This window comes from Pseudoliparis swirei, chromosome 10, assembly GCF_029220125.1.
Source record: "Pseudoliparis swirei isolate HS2019 ecotype Mariana Trench chromosome 10, NWPU_hadal_v1, whole genome shotgun sequence".
In the NCBI taxonomy this organism is placed as follows: Eukaryota; Metazoa; Chordata; class Actinopteri; order Perciformes; family Liparidae; genus Pseudoliparis; species Pseudoliparis swirei.
In genome coordinates, this window is record NC_079397.1 from 8,337,852 (window position 1) to 8,356,578 (window position 18,727).

General features: G+C 44.5%; 2 protein-coding genes across 3 annotated transcripts in view; one reads left to right on the top strand and one right to left on the bottom strand.

Moving 5' to 3' along the window:
• The window catches only part of scube1 (signal peptide, CUB domain, EGF-like 1), a 106,484-nt gene extending 99,496 nt beyond the window's left edge, over nucleotides 1–6,988 (bottom strand). For both annotated transcript variants that reach the window (XM_056424977.1, XM_056424976.1), the window contains exons 1-2: nucleotides 6,857–6,988; nucleotides 2,726–2,848 (exon numbers count right to left, since the gene is read on the bottom strand). In XM_056424977.1, coding sequence (XP_056280952.1) covers nucleotides 2,726–2,848; nucleotides 6,857–6,944 — 211 coding nt within the window. In that variant the 5' untranslated portion in view covers nucleotides 6,945–6,988. The remainder of the gene's footprint in view (nucleotides 1–2,725; nucleotides 2,849–6,856) is intronic.
• Nucleotides 6,989–9,690: 2,702 nt separating this feature from the next.
• samm50l (sorting and assembly machinery component 50 homolog, like) lies at nucleotides 9,691–18,508 on the top strand. Its single transcript, XM_056425345.1, has 15 exons — nucleotides 9,691–9,821; nucleotides 10,816–10,929; nucleotides 11,753–11,854; nucleotides 11,966–12,053; nucleotides 12,205–12,311; nucleotides 14,142–14,272; nucleotides 14,617–14,704; nucleotides 14,802–14,930; nucleotides 15,041–15,112; nucleotides 15,606–15,692; nucleotides 15,867–15,937; nucleotides 16,097–16,164; nucleotides 16,329–16,475; nucleotides 16,570–16,711; nucleotides 17,832–18,508. Exons 1-15 carry the CDS (start codon nucleotides 9,801–9,803, stop codon nucleotides 17,875–17,877), a joined length of 1,413 nt encoding a protein of 470 aa, XP_056281320.1. The 5' UTR covers nucleotides 9,691–9,800; the 3' UTR covers nucleotides 17,878–18,508.
• Nucleotides 18,509–18,727: the final 219 nt, after the last annotated feature.

Here is an 18,727-nt window from a genome sequence, read left to right on the forward strand (position 1 = left end):
AGCCAATCAGAACGCTTGTGCTGTTGTTGCTATATAATAATTCATCTTTATTCATAAAGAAAATGTAAGCTAGTGGTCTGATGCTGCCAGAGGAGACGCAGGTCGAGGACAGCATCATTGGTGTTATGCTTCAACTTTGTCCGAATTTTTTTTTTGGCAATGGGTGCCCTTTTTTTTATAGGTTTGAGCACCTGCCCCCCAAAATGTCTGTGCACGTGCCTGCAACCAAACACACAGTGGAGCGAGGCTTCGGCAGACGACGCTAGCTGCAGGGAGGAGAAAACCAAGGCAAGAGAAGCTAACCAATGCCATAGCGAAGTGGATAGCTACAGACTGCAGGCCGATTAGTTAGGGTGACCAGACGTCCGGTTTCCCCCGGACATGTCCTGCTTTTGAGACCTAAAAAATGCGTCCGGCAGGGATTCCAAAAACGTCCGGGATTTTGCTTCGTCGGATATTTGTGTTTCTCTGGGTTTTCATAAACTAGTATTTACCCCTTACAAGTTTTGGAAATGGTATCTCCCTTACGTTCCACCTTCTTGCGCGAGCTCTGACGGTATAGAGAACAGTCATTGGTCGACCGATCTCAGGGTTGCCAGATACACGATAATTATCCTCCAAATACAACCATTTTGAGCCTTTGGTACGATACTTCACCATCTCCAATCTGGCAACACTGAGCACCTTGCCGCCTCCACTAGTTCATTGTTGTTTGTGCGGCATGCTATACACGACGACCAGCGTCGCCGCTCCCATAATGCACTACGCGCTGTGCGTAGGGCACCAAGTCCTGAGGGGGCTCCACAAAATAGGCAACTAAAAAATCCTCATAGTTATAATAATTATAATGCCGATATTATTTCAGTCTAGAAATATTAGGCACCTTTTAGGCATGTATAGTTCATTTTAGTTTAGTTTATATGGCAGTACATTTAAAATAAGTGTCAAGTTCTAGGAATTGACAAACTGCACTGAAAGTGTTTTCTGGTGTCTCACTCTAACAGGGACAACACATGTTATGGCACTTTCATTCATATGGCAGAACATTTAAAATAGAAGTGTGCTATACACTACTTTTGAATTAATTATGGATTTTGCGTATACAAATGCGATTAATCGTGATTAATCAGGGAGAAAAATTGTAATCGTTGCCCAGCCCAAATATATATATGTGTATACGTGTATATGTATATGTGTATATATGTTCCAGCTGTGGTGTTCTACGAGGCAGAAGTGAGTGGAGGTGTGAACGCACAGCCAGGTGCTGCCCCCGTTTCACCCGGACACCCTCGCTCAGTCCACTTCCTCCCTGTTAATTAGGAGAACCTGTGTGTGGGGGGGGGGGGGTTTGAAACAGTTGTCCATCCAGCCGTTACATCAGGGGCCTTGATCTTGTCCCCAGATCCCCGTCTATAGCTATGATTCTCTGAAGTGGGAACCCGGACTGTTGCTACGAGTGAAGTTCCAATAATCCCGATGCCAGATCATATTGTCCAATTCCATACCTATACTTACCTAAATGTGAATTTAGATATATATCTGACACAATGAATCAGCAGCCGTACAGAGCTACATCGTATATCTTCTCAATAACTTAAGGTCATGATTTAAAAAAAGGTATGGAACAATAAATGAAAAATATAAATCAAACTGTAACTGAGATAATGCGATTGAAGCTGATGATGAAATGAACAGCGGGACAGAACCAGAGCGGATGCCTTCGACCTGCCGTTTGAAGCTCCTCCCACTCCTCCTCCTCCTCCTCCTCCTCCTCCTCCAGGAGCAGGGGTTCTCCTAGCTGGAGACTCAAGCCTTATAGCTAGGCCCGCTGGAGAGAAGGGAGTTTTTCCAAAGAGACTCTGGTGCACAACATTTACTACACTGCCTTTCTAAAAACACTATTTGCTGCCATGATGCTAAACGTTAGACGCAAAATGGTGCACTTAAGAGTCATGTTGCATCTTAACTCAGATCAGCTATATGTTTTTATTTGATCAGGCATCATGAGATGTATGCAAATACGAAATAAAAAAAATTAGTGCTGTGAAAAATAACGCGTTAACGCGTTATGATTAAATTACAGAATTAATTAGTTACTTTTTTTTAACGCATTTAACGCATGCGCAGAATGAGCTTCCAATACGTCTGTTGTTGGTCGTCTCTAACCAGCAGCATGTCATCTTGTCTCAGAGCTCAGCCGCGATGCACGCACACTGGTGAGCAAGTTATGTGCACCCCTGTGTATAAATGTATATATCCGTCTTTTGTCATAAATCTTCATGTTCTCACAAAAATATACCGAGAATATCGGTAATATGTGATTAATCATGATTAATCCACAGAAACCTGTGATTAACCTGATTACAATTTTTTATCGTTTCACAGCCCTAAAAAATATATTTACTATATATATTTTAGTCTGTTTTTCAAAACTAACTATCTTCTGATGTTTTTTCCGAAAGCGTAAGGTGGGCGGTCCTTAGTGATTTCCTAAGTGTTCATTGATTAGTTTGACACAAAACATTGACGGACACACGATTCCACAAAGTACGCTGCAAGAACATCTCCAGATTACGGCGACAACAGAACCAGATGTATGTGCCGAGTTATGAATATAACGTCTCGTAAACACAGCAGGATGCTGGCGCGTCCATTGGCCTCCAGAGGGCTGAGCACTGGGAGCCAGAGAGTAGAGGCCAAGAGAAAAGAGGGAGAGGCCACTCACCTTCACACTGCTTGCCATCTCCCTTGTAGCCCAGCTTGCAGATGCAGTTGTAGGACTTGGGCGTGTTCTGGCACAGGGCGTCGATGTGGCAGTCGTCGGAACCTTCTACACACTCGTCTGCGTCTGCACATAGATTAAGAAAAGAAAAAGGTGTCAATAGAGCGAGTCCCAATGAAGTCAACGAGCCCTGACCTCTGACGTCATGCCGCTACATTTTAGTGCCCAAGAAATCTTCGGCTTCAACGTATTTCAGAGTTGGATTGGTCCATCCCGAGGATGGAGTGAGTCAGCATCTGTTACACACGTCTCATCGGGTCCCTTTAGTGTCCTCTAGTCTACAGATGTGTGTGCTGCTCAACTGATGCCACATTAGAAGAAGTGTGTCTGTGTAGCATCTCTAATCCCAGAGTGAGACCGGATGATAACAGGGCTGGACTGTCCCTATGTACTTATGAGCGCCTTCCAATGAGACACTGATGAAGGCTCATGAGCAGACATGAGTGGTTCCGAACCCTAGAGTTATGGACCCCCCAAGTGGTCACAACAAGATGATAGGATAGGAAAACAGATAAACAAACAAAATAAAAATGTTGGATGTAAAACATCCCTCTAGTCAAATCTCTACTTGTATCCCTTATGAATTACTGGATAGCTTTACCTCGAATTTAGCAAAACCATCTTGTCTTTTTAAAACCGATAAACGTGAGTGACCATATTTGGAAAGGACGAAGAGACGTCGTAAACATCTCTGGTAGCTTCAGCGACCTGTCAACCACAGTAAGCCCCGCCTTAAAACATACCCTGCCTTATGGTCTTTTTTTATTTTAAATTGACATAATTTACTAAATTAACTTCATGCTATATTGAAGAAGACTTGGAACTAGAGATTGAGACATAAACTCATGTTTACAATGTTTACTGAGGGGAATAAATCAAGATAGAAGTTTATATAGACTTCTATACAACCAGAGGAGTCTGTTGTTCATTAGAGACACATGAAGAATAAACTTCTATAGAACCTGATAAATTGCACCCTGGTGGTCAGTAGAGAAAATGCAGCTTTAACACATGAAGCATAGACTTCTATACAACCAGAAGAGTCGCCCCCGGGTGGTCATTAAACATTGAACATTTGGGTTTATGGTCTCAATCTCTAGTTTCAAGTCTTCTTCAATACAGCATTATGTTCAGTTAGTAAATGATGCTTCATTTAGAGACTGCTTTAGGGCGTGGCCACTGTGTTTGACAGGTCTCTACGCCACTCCTCTACATTCAAAATACGGTAACCTCCGTTCATTGGTTGCAGAGAAAATAACATGGTGACGGCCGTAATCCAAGATGGTAATGGCGAAATCACTGGACTTCATGATGTCAGTCCACAAACCAATCAGTGACGTCAGGATGTCTATTTCTGCCATACAGCCTACACGCTTTAACGGATGCAAGCCAAGACACTCAATTATGTTATACATTATACACACTGTCCAGACACATCAGCGAGGCTAACATTGTTTACAATAAGGCCTCTTACACAACAATAACCTGCAATAGCCCAACGACCCCCCGACCCATCGCTGCAGCCTGAAGCGACTCAGTCCCAGCGAACAGGGATAGAAACATATTCTGTGTGGCTTTAAGAGAAAAGAACGGCCCACAGAGGCCGGATTTCAAAAGCACAGGTTGATTAGGCACTAAAGAGCCCCCCCCATGAATGAAGAGAGAGAGAGGGAGGGAGGGAGAGAGCAGAGGGTTTAATGGCTTCCTGGTTGATCAGGTTATTGATAGAGGAGCCAGTCACATATGGGCCAGACCCATAACGCACGCACAAAAACACACACACACACATACACACACCAGCACTATTAATATTGCAGTTGTGTGTGTGTGTGTGTGTGTGTGTGTGTCAGGCCCCTGCTCTCTGTCTGGCCCTCCGCCCGGCTCAGCTGTGTAAAGGCAATAAATAAACGATAAAACAGTATTTACAATAAATATTTTTCCTGTTTGAACAACAAAAAAGCCAGTGAGTGTTTTATTGGATCGGGAGTAGAGAGAGAGAGAGAGAGAATGAAAGGAGAGAGAGACAGGAGAGCAAAAGCAGCAACAAGTTCTAGTCTTTTAGGGGTTTTGGTGGAAAACACACTTTATTCCCTTCCTGCCGTGTCCTGTATAAAGTGTCCCCGTGTGGACACAAAGCCTTCCTCCTGTGTCCTGTATAAAGTGTCCCCGTGTGGACACAAAGCCTTCCTTCGTGTCCTGTATAAAGTGTCCCCGTGTGGACACAAAGCCTTCCTCCCGTGTCCTGTATAAAGTGTCCCCGTGTGGACACAAAGCCTTCCTTCGTGTCCTGTATAAAGTCCGTGTGGACACAAAGCCTTCCTCCTGTGTCCTGTATAAAGTGTCTGTGGACACAAAGCCTTCCTTAGTGTCCTGTATAAAGTGTGTGGACACAAAGCCTTCCTCCTGTGTCCTGTATAAAGTGTCCCTGTGGACACAAAGCCTTCCTCCGTGTCCTGTATTGGACACAAAGCCTGTCCTGTATAAAGTGTCCCGTGTGGACACAAAGCCTTCCTCCGTGTCCTGTATAAAGTGTGGACACAAAGCCTTCCTCCTGTGTCCTGTATAAAGTGTCCCCGTGTGGACACAAAGCCTTCCTCCCGTGTCCTGTATAAAGTGTCGTGGACACAAAGCCTTCCTTCGTGTCCTGTATAAAGTGTCCCTGTGGACACAAAGCCTTCCTCCGTGTCCTGTATAAAGTGTCCCGTGTGGACACAAAGCCTTCCTTCGTGTCCTGTATAAGTGTGTGGACACAAAGCCTTCCTCCTGTGTCCTGTATAAAGTGTCCCGTGTGGACACAAAGCCTTCCTCCTGTGTCCTGTATAAAGTGTCCCTGGGACACAAAGCCTTCCTCCCGTGTCCTGTATAAAGTGTCCCCGTGTGGACACAAAGCCTTCCTCCTGTGTCCTGTATAAAGTGTCCCCGTGTGGACACAAAGCCTTCCTCCCGTGTCCTGTATAAAGTGTCCCCGTGTGGACACAAAGCCTTCCTTCGTGTCCTGTATAAAGTGTCCCCGTGTGGACACAAAGCCTTCCTCCCGTGTCCTGTATAAAGTGTCCCCGTGTGGACACAAAGCCTTCCTTCGTGTCCTGTATAAAGTGTCCCCGTGTGGACACAAAGCCTTCCTCCTGTGTCCTGTATAAAGTGTCCCCGTGTGGACACAAAGCCTTCCTCCCGTGTCCTGTATAAAGTGTCCCCGTGTGGACACAAAGCCTTCCTGCTGGCTCACTGACTCAATATTGACTCCTGGCGCGTTCACGGCGGTGGAGGCTGAACAATGTGCCAGTGCTGCGCGGTCGATATTGGGCCCCTGCAGCCTGCTCCTCCTGGGACTCGGACGGTTCCTCCTGCCGCCCCCGCCCCCCCCCCTCCCCCGCCAACCCACCCCCCTTAAACCACATTTACACACAGACACACACAGCCTCCGCCTCCCTCCTCATCCAGCTCCGGACATGCCCACGAAACCCCGGAGACGAGATGCTCTGTAGCGGCTCAGCCCTCCGCTTCTCTAAGCCGACCCTCGGTGTAAGTCACGTGAACGCGTTGGAACATTAAAAATAAGTAGAAGAACTCACTCCAAATCACAGCGAAAGAGAGCTACATGGACCCCGGAGATCGAGCTGCAGCTGACCTTTACGCGCAGAAACAACGTGCCTGAACCCCTCCGCGTCTCCACTGCGACGTGGAGACCACTTTCTGCCACTACTTTGAATAAACCAAGCATGATTTACTAAAACTACATAATTCAAAATGACATTTTTTCTATCTCAATTCAATCTTTTATTCACCCATAAAAAAATGCGCGCACATGTGACTTTTCAGATGCCGTTAGTGTCGGATTATATTCTAATATCATAAATTCACCCTTTATGCGCCCGTGGAACCAAACAGAAACTTTAAAGCAGCCCACTTGTGGGTGATGGTTTTTATTTTAAATACATTGTGATATCACGGTGGCTTCTCCACGCCTTTCCATAATTTCTCATTTTTAAGCCGGCAAAGCAAAGAAAAGAAAAAAGCAAAGTGCGACGCGTGGCTGAATGAAAGCAGACCGAGAGAGGAAAGGGGAGCTCTTACCTGCCAGTCCGACATTCCCCATCACCCTGCAAGTATTTATGAGGAGGATAAACAAACAAACGTCCCGGGAAAAACAACCGCTCCCCATGCTGACAGGCGGTGTGAGGATTCAGCAGGGATCTTTCTGGGGGTTTGGACCGTGCGCGCGTGCGTGTGGGTACGTGTGCGTGTGTGTGTGTCTCTGATACCAGGAGGAGGAGGACCGCTCTTTGGTGGAACCACGGTGAGAGAGAGAGCGCGCAGAGGACATTCGAGCCCTCTGATTGGCTTGTTTGTGCCGGTAGGAAGGAAGGAGAGAGAGAGCGAGATAAAGAGAGAGGGATAGAGAGAGAGAGAGAGGGATAGAGAGAGAGAGAGCGAGAGAGAGAGAGTTTATCAAGCACCTCAAGGTTCCTTAAACCTAAACTGCACACAACTCATGTCTGAGAGCCACGAGCCCAAAACAAGTTTTAACTGATTTGAAGGACTTCTATTTCGTTTTATGAAGAGTTTCTTGATACCCCAAATACACGCTATTACAATACAATGTTCCTATTGGCTGATCTGTGACATTGAGGCAGCTCAATAATTAGGTGGTGCCAATGTTTAGGAAATGTCTCAAAGCTGCGTTCTCTCTCCTGACAACAAGGGGGCGACTCCTCTGGTTGTATAGAAGTCTATGCTTCATGTGTTAAAGCTGCATTGTCTCTACTGACCAGGGGGTGACTCATCTGGTTGTATAGAAGTCTATATAAATGATTACTTATCTCTAGATTCATTCCCTCAGTACACATTGTCAACATGATGTTATGTCTCAATTTCGAGTTTCAAGCCTTCTTAAATACAGCATGAAGTTCATTTAGTAAATGATGGTCATTAAGAGTCAACCAGAACATAAAGCAGGGGATGCCTTAGGGCGGGGCTACAAGGTGATTTACAGGTTACTGCCACTACCCACAGACATATACAGAGTACACAGTACATTTGGCAGTGTTAAAGTAACACTCAAATAGTTCAATTGAACGCTATTGCTGAGTGTATTTGTCCAAATCGTAAGTAGTGTGGAATACATTTTTTAAAGTGTCATTTTATAGTAAAATCTAATCTAATTTGACACAGGTTAAATAATTCTGGACAGTGTAAATATCATCACTCATTTGTGTTGATAATTTAACTCTTCTGTGATAACAAATCCACTTTAATTACGTTAAATTCTAATTTCCATTAATACTGTACTGAGTTGTAGAAAGTTAACACAAGAAGGTCAAATAACTGAGTGGTAAGTGTTGATGTTACACACTACTGTGTTGTACAACTAATATACATTGTTACTGCCCAGTGTCACTGTAACTTAACACCATTTAAAAATGTATTTACTCATTTGTAGTGTAAATTACATCTAATTGGTTTTCAATATTGCTTTTTCAAACATACCATTAATTTACAAGAAAAATCACCAGTTAACACAAAATAATGCATCTCACATCTCTTGTGCAGGCCAACACAACATCGACCTTAGATTTGCATAAAATGTCAATAAGGGACAATGTACAAGGAGGCATCTGCCATTGCACAATGCATTTAAATATCAAAATGGTTGAAAGTAAAACACCTCAATTATGTGAAATATCTTTTCAAAATCTGTAGGAATGCAGCCTGACCTTAAAGGCAACACTCCTCCACATTCCACATATACTTATAATACAATTACTTATGTTCATTGTTTCATTAGCACTCCAAGACCAGCAGTTCATGTAGTGCTTTAGTTACTTTTAAATGTAATTAGTAAATTCAACCCCACATTGTTGTCCTAACACCCAATGCCATATGTCACCAGCAGGTGTATTCAGCTGTCAACTATTCATTAATATCAATGATTGAAAAGAAGTAAAAAATACACATGGTGATTGTCTTTTTGTGTTGTTGTTTTTTTAGTAATGAGCTGTCAACAACAACAGTAGACCTTGTTGTTGCAATCCTGAGCTACGTTCAAGAACCACAGTGTATGTAGCTTTGATTGTGTAGGCTATTAGTGAATGTAGTGTTTATGCCCAACTTTATTTTTTATAGATATTAAGACTTGACACACACACACACACACACACACACACACACACACACACACACACACACACACACACACACACACACACACACACACACACACACACACACACACACACACACTTACAGACAGCGGCCGGCTGGAGACTTTCAAAAACTTCTTCCAATCCAATTTACGAGAGTGTTCATCCCTCTGCTTCTAGTTTCTGCTGAGATCGAAGGGAAGCCGGCGTAAAGAAGACCAACGACGCCATCTACTGGGTGAGCTCCTTCATGGTGACTCGTCCAAGCTCCGTCCACTTCGCTGCGTCTCTCGTTTCTATCCAATCACGGACAGAAGACGAGGTGATGCGTTTAGGAGCAATGCGCTTTAAACGCACTATGAGCCTTTTCTTTCTTTCAAGTCACCCGGTGCGACTTATTTTCTACATTGTAATATCTAACTCATTCATTACGTCGTTCTTACACTGCAAACACGTAAATGCGTCTAACAGCGGTCGCTGGGCCAGTGTATTGTGTTTATAGTAGCAAAGCCACTTCACTGAACATGTATTTACAACGACAGAAGCAAACTCATATTATTACCCCACATATCTGCGTAGTTGCTTGTCACCCTGCTACTCTCCGCCTGCTCCATTTCGTAGTGTTTATCTGTCGTGTTTTGCCAATAAATATGCCGATAAAACAAACCAGAGTAGGCCATAAATAAAAATACTTTCGCGAGGTTCCGTGCATTACAACTAGTACTTGAATGCAGCACGAGATCTCGCCAACTGTCATGGCGTCTCCCTTGAAGGGGGTTTGGTGCTGGAGAAAGTAGCCGCTGTCATTTGTCATTTTTTCTCCCTCGTGCAGTGCAGCTAACCCCGACCGAAGAGGATTTCTGGAGCGGGTATTCAACATGGGGACCGTCCATGCCAAGGTAACGTGTACTTCTCCCTGACCGCTGGCTTCGCTGCGGTCTTTTGACCATGACCTCCCTGCTTCAACACTGAGAAGGCTGCACTCTCACCGGTACTCGATGTTCTGTCACACGCCGGCTGAACAGGGCGCACCACCGTGCAGAAGACTGGCGGGTGGACACGAGTGTTTATCGGCGAGCTGTGCGTGGTGTAACGGTGTAGCTTTGCCTAAAGCTAATTAAACTGCCATCATGCTGCTAGTCCGGGATGGGCGGGGTTTAAAAAAATAAGATGGCACATTATTGGAGGGAAAAAAAGCCTAGTTGTACTTTGTATGGGGTATTATAGTGGGCCTTTTAATGCGTTTACAAGGCATTCACAGAAGAAAGCAGGACACAAAGGCTTTTTATTAATCCAAATGAGTGGTAACAAAGTCAGAAAATTGTTTAACTTTTCTGTAATAGTCTTATAGTGGAGTTATTCTATTGACTTTTATCGCCACCTTAGAATAACAACCCAAGTATTAACATTCCTCCACAACTTCTAATTTATACACACAATATATACATAAATAAGTCGACCCTCGTGCCCCAGAACCAATGTCACTCCCCTGCTGACTCCTCATGGAGCCCCACCTTTTGACTTAACTGCCCTTTTTAAAGGTGCCATACATGCTTTTTTTGTTTTTGTTTATGTTGTTGTTTTTGGACCCTGTTAAGATTTAATTCAACTCAGTTTATTTCATTTTATATAGCCCGATATTACGAATTTGCCTTACTAGGCTTTACAATCTGTACACATACAACATCCCTGACCTTTGAGCTCACATTGGATCAGGAAAAACTCCCAAGAAATAGAAAAAAAACTTGCACTGGGAGAAAAATGGGAAGAAACCTTCAGGAGAAGAACGGTCCCATCTTAACTGACTTCATAATAATATTGGATCCCATAACAAAATCCAAGCCCAGAAAAGAACTGAGGGGTTGACTCGTCTTGTGCTCATCACTGTCTCAGAGCCTGGATCCTCTCCCGATGCATGGCCGGGACTTGGGGGTCCACCCCGACGACCTAGTGGAGCCTCCGGAACCGGAGCAGGAGTCCAAGCAGGAGATCCTTGAAAACAAAGATGTGAGTATAGCACAGCCTGATATCACTAGGAGGCAAAAAATGCCCCCATAATTTTGGTAAATTCATAGTGCTTTGTTTTTGTTCTTTGTTTTGTGTGTCCTACCTGTATCTCCTATACTAGGTCGGTACACAAAATAAATCAATAAATCTAATTTTGAACTATCTAAAAACTAAGAAATAAGTTATAATTGTTTATAGTTGTTAAAATAATTATTAACAATAAATAACCAGAAAGAAATAAGAATAGCATTGAACATGGTTGTCTGATTTATGTTTTCTGTCTGTTTTTTGTTAAAAAAATCTAAGATAACACTTTGAATCGGTAGACTGCTGCCTAATAGTCTTATTATTGCCATTTGTATGACAATTGATCATATAGTGTCAGGCTAAATAAGTATATTTATTATTTTTGAACAACAGTTACATATTATTTCACATGTTTCAAAAAGTGCCCCCAATTTATTTTTAAATGCCCCTGTATTTCAATCAGTGGGGGAAAAAATTAACCCCTAAAGAATATGTGAATGTCCCACCCTGGTATAGCAGCAGTGGTGCTACATACTATCGGAGTAGGTATCGTAGTCGTTAAATACATCCAATAGTTCTATGGATTTCTAACTGTTACTTAGTATTTCCAGCCCACACTTGTTTAAAGTTTAATTGATGTATGATTTGCTTTAATGAAACTATTTCTCTCTTCCTGGGACAGTCAGTTGGCTTGTGCAGAAGAGCCAGACCCCAAAGGGTCACTTCTGCTTGCTGAAAAATAAATGAAATGATGTCTCACGTGAGCGTAACCCAAGTGCAATCTGTGTGCTTGCAGGTGGTCGTGCAGCACGTCAACGTCCAGGGACTCGGGAGAACTAAAGAGGACCTGCTCGGCTACGAGATCTCTGAGGTTTTCCACGCCAAAAACCTCATCGACGTATGTATTCAGGACTGCGGTGTGGGTCGAGCACCCTGCTGAGTTTTCTTGAGATGGAAGTAGAGATGGTATCTTATGTTTTAATCTGAGGTGCTTCTGTCTCGCTCACAGGTCATGAAAAAATCTCACATCGCCAGACAGAGGCTGCTCCGTCTGGGCATCTTCAAAGAGGTGGAGGTTCTGATCGATACGTCTGAAGGTAACTCATACGCACCTCCAAAGTCTGTGTTTGTCTCATGCTTTGTTGGTGAAAGTCTTCAATGTACCTGCGTGCTGTTTTTCTATTGGAAGGCGGGCTGTTTGATGTGAACTAACCTCCCTCGACCCGATTGGCTCTCCCCCTCCCTCAGGTTCGGACGCTTTGCCCAACGGACTGGATGTGACCTTTGAGGTGACGGAGGTCAAGAGGCTGACAGGGAGCTACAACACCATGGTTGGCAACAATGAAGGAAGCATGGTGAGGGAAAAACACGAGGCAGAGAGGACTAGCGATGGGTAGTGAGGTATTACGTCGTTGTAACTATGGCAACAATACCACTACGCTCTATGGCTGGTGGGCTGAAAAAGAGAAGCGTTGTCCATGTGAATTGCACGTTTATCATGTTATCTTTTTACATTCAAAGCCTCCAATTTTTTTTTTCAATAACTTATGAATTATGAAATCTACTCAGAAACAATCTTCCGCAGCCACCGTTAAAATCTAATTCTATAAGTATTATATGTATGTGTTTTTTATCTGCAACTGTGCAGAGCTTTAAACACAATGAATAATTCAATTCAATTCAATTCAGTTTATTTGTATAGCCCAATTTCACAAATTACAAATTTGTCTCAGAGTGCTTTACAATCTGTACACATAGACATCCCTGCCCCAAAACCTCACATCGGATCAGGAAAAACTCCCAAATAACCCTTCAGGGGAAAAAAAGGGAAGAAACCTTCAGGAGAGCAACAGAGGAGGATCCCTCTCCAGGATGGACAGATGCAATAGATGTAATGTGTATAGAAGGACAGATTTAGAGTTTAAATACATTCAATGAATGTGACAGAGTGTATGAATAGTTCATAGTAGGCATATTCCACGATGGAGACCTCCACGATCCATCAGGCAGATGGCGGTGGGGAGGAGGAATGGGCGGAGTCTCAACAGTGGGCGGAGTCTCAACAGGACAGTGGTGTAGTCGGTAGCAGGAATTCCACGACCCAGACCTCGATGATCCATCAGGCAGATAGGATCTATGCCGTCTCATAGGGTCCGATGACCCCATGAGACGTGAAGTCAAAAGGACTCCGGGGAGAAAGCAGAGTTAGTAACGTGTGATTGAGAGATGAAAATTCATCACTAAGGAGAGAAAAAAGAGGAGATAGGTACTCAGTGCATCCTAAAACGTCCCCCGGCAGCTATAAGCCTATAGCAGCATATCAAGGGGCTGGACCAGGGCAAACCTGATTCAGCCCTAACTATAAGCTCTGTCAAAGAGGAAAGTCTTAAGTCGACTCTTAAACGAGGTGACTGTGTCTGCCTCCCGGACTGAAATTGGAAGCTGGTTCCATAAAAGAGGAGCTTGATAACTAAAGGCTCTGGCTCCCATTCTACTTTTTAAGACACTAGGAACTACAAGTAGTCCCGCATTTAGTGAGCGCAGCTCTCTAGTGGGGCAATATGGTACTACAAGCTCCTTAAGATATGATGGTGCATCACCAATCAAGGCTTTGTAGGTTAAGAGAAGAATTTTAAAAGTGATTCTTGATTTTACTGGGAGCCAGTGCAGAGCAGCTAGTGCAGGAGTGATGTGATCTCTTTTCTTAGTTTTAGTAAGAATAGATGTGCCATAAGACAAGAAACATCTGGGCAGCATTTGAATGTTAAGTCAGTTGATTTTTCAAATACTAAAATAAAATAGTTAACATGTGCAGCCAACAGCATTAATAGTGGCTGTGTTCCATTTAGATTGAGCCGTCTTATGCATGCTGGCCCACTGGTTACTGGGACTCTTTAACAATTCAATTCAGTTTATTTGATATAGCCCAATATTACGAATTATCCTCAGTGGGCTTTACAATCTGTCCGCATACGACATCCCTGACCTTTGACCTCACAACGGATCAGGAACAACTCTCAAGAAATAGAAAACACACTTTCATGGGGGAAACGGGACAGAGCCCCCAACTAGCGTGTTGCGTGTTGCTGGTGCTTGTTCTGCTGTCGCCAGTCAACTATCCCAGTGGGTTGCTAGTGACTAGTGCCAGTGGCTGTGGGCTAATGGGGATCGGTCCGGTCTTCCAGGTGCTCGGTGTAAAGTTGCCCAACACGTTCGGTCGAGCGGAGAAACTCACCTTCCAGTTCTCCTACGGGACCAAGGAGACGTCCTACGGCCTGTCCTTCTTCAAGCCCCAGCCGGGACACTTTGATCGCAAGTATGTCGAACAATCGGCGTTCGTACGGTCATGGAAAACCTGGAATAGTCATGGAACTTAAAAAATGGTTATTTCCAAGCCTGGAAATTTGTTATATTCTCATGTTCATTTACGCAGTAAGAATAAACATTTATATAAATATTTATTCTTTTAATCAAACTATTGTCTTTTATGGTATATACTCATGTATACACCGAGATTTCACAAAATGTTTGGTGAAGGAAATTTGGTTTAAAGTCCTGGACAACCATTGGTCAACATGTGTATGAACCCTGGGTAATATGTAATATGCTCCACACGGGCCAATACACAGTTCTAACACATTGTGTGTCCTCTTGCTTCAGCCTCACCCTCAACATGTACAAAGTGACCGGTCAGTTCCCATGGAGCTCCTTAAAAGAGACGGACAGAGGCGGATCTGCAGAGTTTAATGTAAGTGGAGGACGTCAGATCAACTTTTTAAAGGAACCATTTAAAGGGATGCATTGTTCACTAAGACTTCTTCTTCTTCTTTCCCATCCTCCTGCAGTTCCCTCTGGGGAGGACCAACCACACGCTGAAGTGGGAGGGCGTGTGGCGCGAGCTGGGCTGCCTGGCGCGCAGCGCGTCCTTCGCCGTGCGCGAGGAGAGCGGACACTCGCTGAAGTCCGCCCTCTCGGTGAGGCTCCCATTCCAGTCTGACAACACATCCTTCCTACATGTAGAGCTTCAGTTATTCGGTTTTGTCCCATATTTCCCCCCGTGAAGTATAGCTTTTTCTATCTGCAGTACACCGTGTCTGTGGATTCAAGGAACTCCGCCATTTTCCCCAGCCGGGGCGCCTTGCTCCGGATCAACCAGGTCAGTGTTTGCATGCTCAACCAATGAGGTGCAAAGAACTCTAAAATGCCATTTATTTAGTTACTGATCAAATAAATGAACAGTTGTACTTTAGTAGAGGCTGAATAACTTAAACAACCAATGAAATGGCCTGAAGAAGAAGCCACAGAGCAACACATGGAGCTGCTTTTAGGATAAGGAAGTTTATTGTCATTGTTAAAACAGAGTGCAGCAATAACAGGTAAAAACATTAAGATATAAATAAGAATAAATATAATGTAAAACACATGGGCTGAATGGCATCAACAATAGTTTCAGTTGTCACCTCGTGTGTTTCTTCAGGGTCACATGTCAAAAAATTTCACTTCCTGCCAGATTTATCAGACGAGTGGAAACTGAGACTCAGTTCCTGGCGTCGTTTTGGAAACATTGAAGTTCAGCTTGTGGGACATTTTAGTGTTGTTTTTTTTTAAGGGTATATTTCTGAAGGCGGTTTGATTCGTCCGCCCTGCAGGAACTGGCGGGCTACACGGGAGGAGACGTCAGCTTCCTGAAGGAGGACTTTGAGCTGCAGCTCAACAGACGGCTCTTCTGGGACTCGGTGAGACGGAGACGGGTCACTCCATACCTGTTGCACACAGCCGAGTCTTTTTATTTGGTGGTTTTGTTTGTCGTTGCAGAAAAGAACCACCAAGGGGCGATGGCGCAACACTAAATGAATAGCTTTAATTTAGGTGGTGTGCATGTGAATAAAGGCAACTCTGTGTCCTCTCAGGTCCTGTCTGCGTCTCTGTGGGGGGGGATGCTTTGTCCCATCGGGAACCAGCCATCCTGCATCGCTGACAGGTACACAGGGTCATCAGGGGGTCTACAGGGGGTCATCAGCCCTGACAACACTAACTAAATATTCCCATTTAGTTTGTTTTAATAGTGTTTAGACTTTTCTTTTAATGGCGGATGTGTGATTTTCGAGTAGACGGTTCATGACTGTTGTGCGTTGTCCAGGTTCTACCTCGGGGGTCCCACCAGTGTGCGAGGATTTGGGATGTACAGCATCGGGCCGCAGAGTGAAGGTAAAGAAAGAAAGCAACTGCTTTTAAATGTTAGGTGTATTGCAAATATGGATTTTGGAGAAAATTACCCACTGTTTTTGTAAATTATATATATATATATATGTAACTTTACGAATGTACTCTGAATTAAGTTGTAGTACAGCAGCTCACCCTGTGTGCTTCAGGTGACTATTTGGGTGGAGAGGCGTACTGGGCAGGCGGCCTGCATCTCTACACGCCGCTGCCCTTCAGACCGGGCAAGGGCGGCTTCGGAGACCTCTTCAGAACGCACTTCTTCCTCAACGCGGGCAACCTCTGCAACCTCAACTACGGTGGGTGGACTGAAGACCAAGCTGGATTCATTCAATTCCCCCTGTTTTATAATCTGAGTCTTTGACGTGTGTGTGCATGTGTGTGTACGTGCAGGTGACGGCCCCCGAGCTCACCTCCAGAAGCTGGCTGAAAGTATGCGCTGGTCGTACGGAGCCGGCATCGTGCTGCGGCTCGGCAACATCGCCAGACTGGAGCTCAATTACTGCGTTCCCATGGGGGTCCAGAGTGGAGACAGGTAGACAGCCTGGGGAACTGAGGGTCACTGGGGGAACCAAGGGTCACTCATGTTTCTTCTATCAAGGCATGAAGACTAGGGTTAACCAGTTGCACTCATCAAATGTCTCACCAGCATGTGTGAGGAACAAAAAAGCAATCTGCAACCTCACCACTAGATGGCACTAAAGTCTACAATTCAATTCAGTTTATTTGTATAGCCCAATTTCACAAATTACAAATTTGTCTCGGAGTGCTTTACAATCTGAACACATAAACATCCCTGTCCCAAAACCTCGCATCGGATCAGGAAAAACTCCCAAATAACCCTTCAGGGGGGAAAAATGGAAGAAACCTTCAGGAGAGCAACAGAGGAGGATCCCTCTCCAGGATGGACAGGTGCAATAGATGTAATGTGTACAGAAGGACAGACTTAGAGTTAAAATTCATTCAATGAATATGACAGTGTATGAATAGTTCATAGTAGGCGTATTCCACGATGGAGACCTCTACGATCCATCTGGCAGATGGAGGTAGAGAGGAGTGGGTGGAGTCTCAACAGTGGGCGGAGTCTCAACAGGCCAGTGGCGTAGTCGGTAGCAGGAATTCCACGACCCAGACATACTGCTCCTTTTTCAATCGAGACGTTGGGTTTATAATTGTAAAGAGTGAAAAAGTCAAACAAAAAGAATAATCCCGACAGAAGTGAGGCATAATACGCCTGACTCTGAAGCCAAGCTGTGAGTAGGTGAGTTGCATTGTTGGTAATGTGTTTAGTTTATTAACCCGTTAGCTGACGACTTAGCGGCCGCTAATCTTCCTGGGGTCCTCAGAAAGGACAACATGTAATGCAAAACATGACGTGAAACAATAATAAAAAATACATAAAGTGCAGTCGAGGACCAGGATGTATATTGTGCAGTACATCAGTAATTTATACAAGAAAGTTCAGATGGCTTCAAAATGGATGGACCATGTTAAGTGGTTGATGCCCCGAGAAGAAGGAAGAATTTGTGGAATTAAAACAATATATATTTCCGCCGCATTTATTTTTAATTCTTTAAATTTCGGTTCTTCTGTGTGACTTAAAGATGTGTCTTACGGTGAACTCAAGTCTTCACTACCTTCCTCTCCTCTCGTAGGATATGTGACGGCGTCCAGTTCGGAGCAGGGATTCGCTTCCTGTGACCTCATTACTCCGCTGGCCTCGGTGCTCCACATGAAAAAGGCTCTTGTTGTTTGTCACATGTAACCTGTCGTAGAGTGTGTAACACTAGCATGGGGCCCTTGTCCTGGAGAGACATGCCTGAAACCCCCCCTCCCCACACACACACACACACACACCTACCTTTTGGCGTGCACCGGTTGAGGATTTGGAACAACAAGGTGCCAGCGCGGGGCCATACACTAGTGATTTGAATATTCCCAGCGCTGGCTGTGGGAAGAGAAGTAAGTCCTTGTTATCGGTAACCGTTTCCTGGGGCAACACACAGTAAATTATTGCCCAGAATGTTTAAAGAGATTTCGGGCATGTTCCCCCTGTCGCCTGCCAGGAAAGCTTCTCATCTAGGACAGCGACTCGTTGGTGGTTTAGTTTTGACACGTGGGAGGGATCAAACTTATTAAAAAGGCACTTTTTAATCATAGCAGGGGTGTTGGGAGGGAATAGAAACCTTCATGCCAAAGCAGTTGTTGCCTGATGTGACCCCCCCCCCCCCCCCCCTCAAACTGAGCAACATCCACCACCAGTGCTCTTACCGTTGGTCCTCTGTTTCTTGCTGTTGTCGAAGCTATTCACAAATAAACAGTTGCTCCCCTGGTTGGTTGTCTGTGTGCGTTCTTAAATGCACATTCACTCGGGTGCACGGGCAGGTACCACTTCTGGATCCAGTGCTTCCATTGATACTTGGTGATCTTTATTTTAGGACTGACCTAGATTAGTTATGACAGTTTAGACAACATCCCTTGTACTGGGTTACACGGTGTACCGATACTAAAAAGGTACCGCGGCATCCGTACGTTCAAAACGATACGGTTT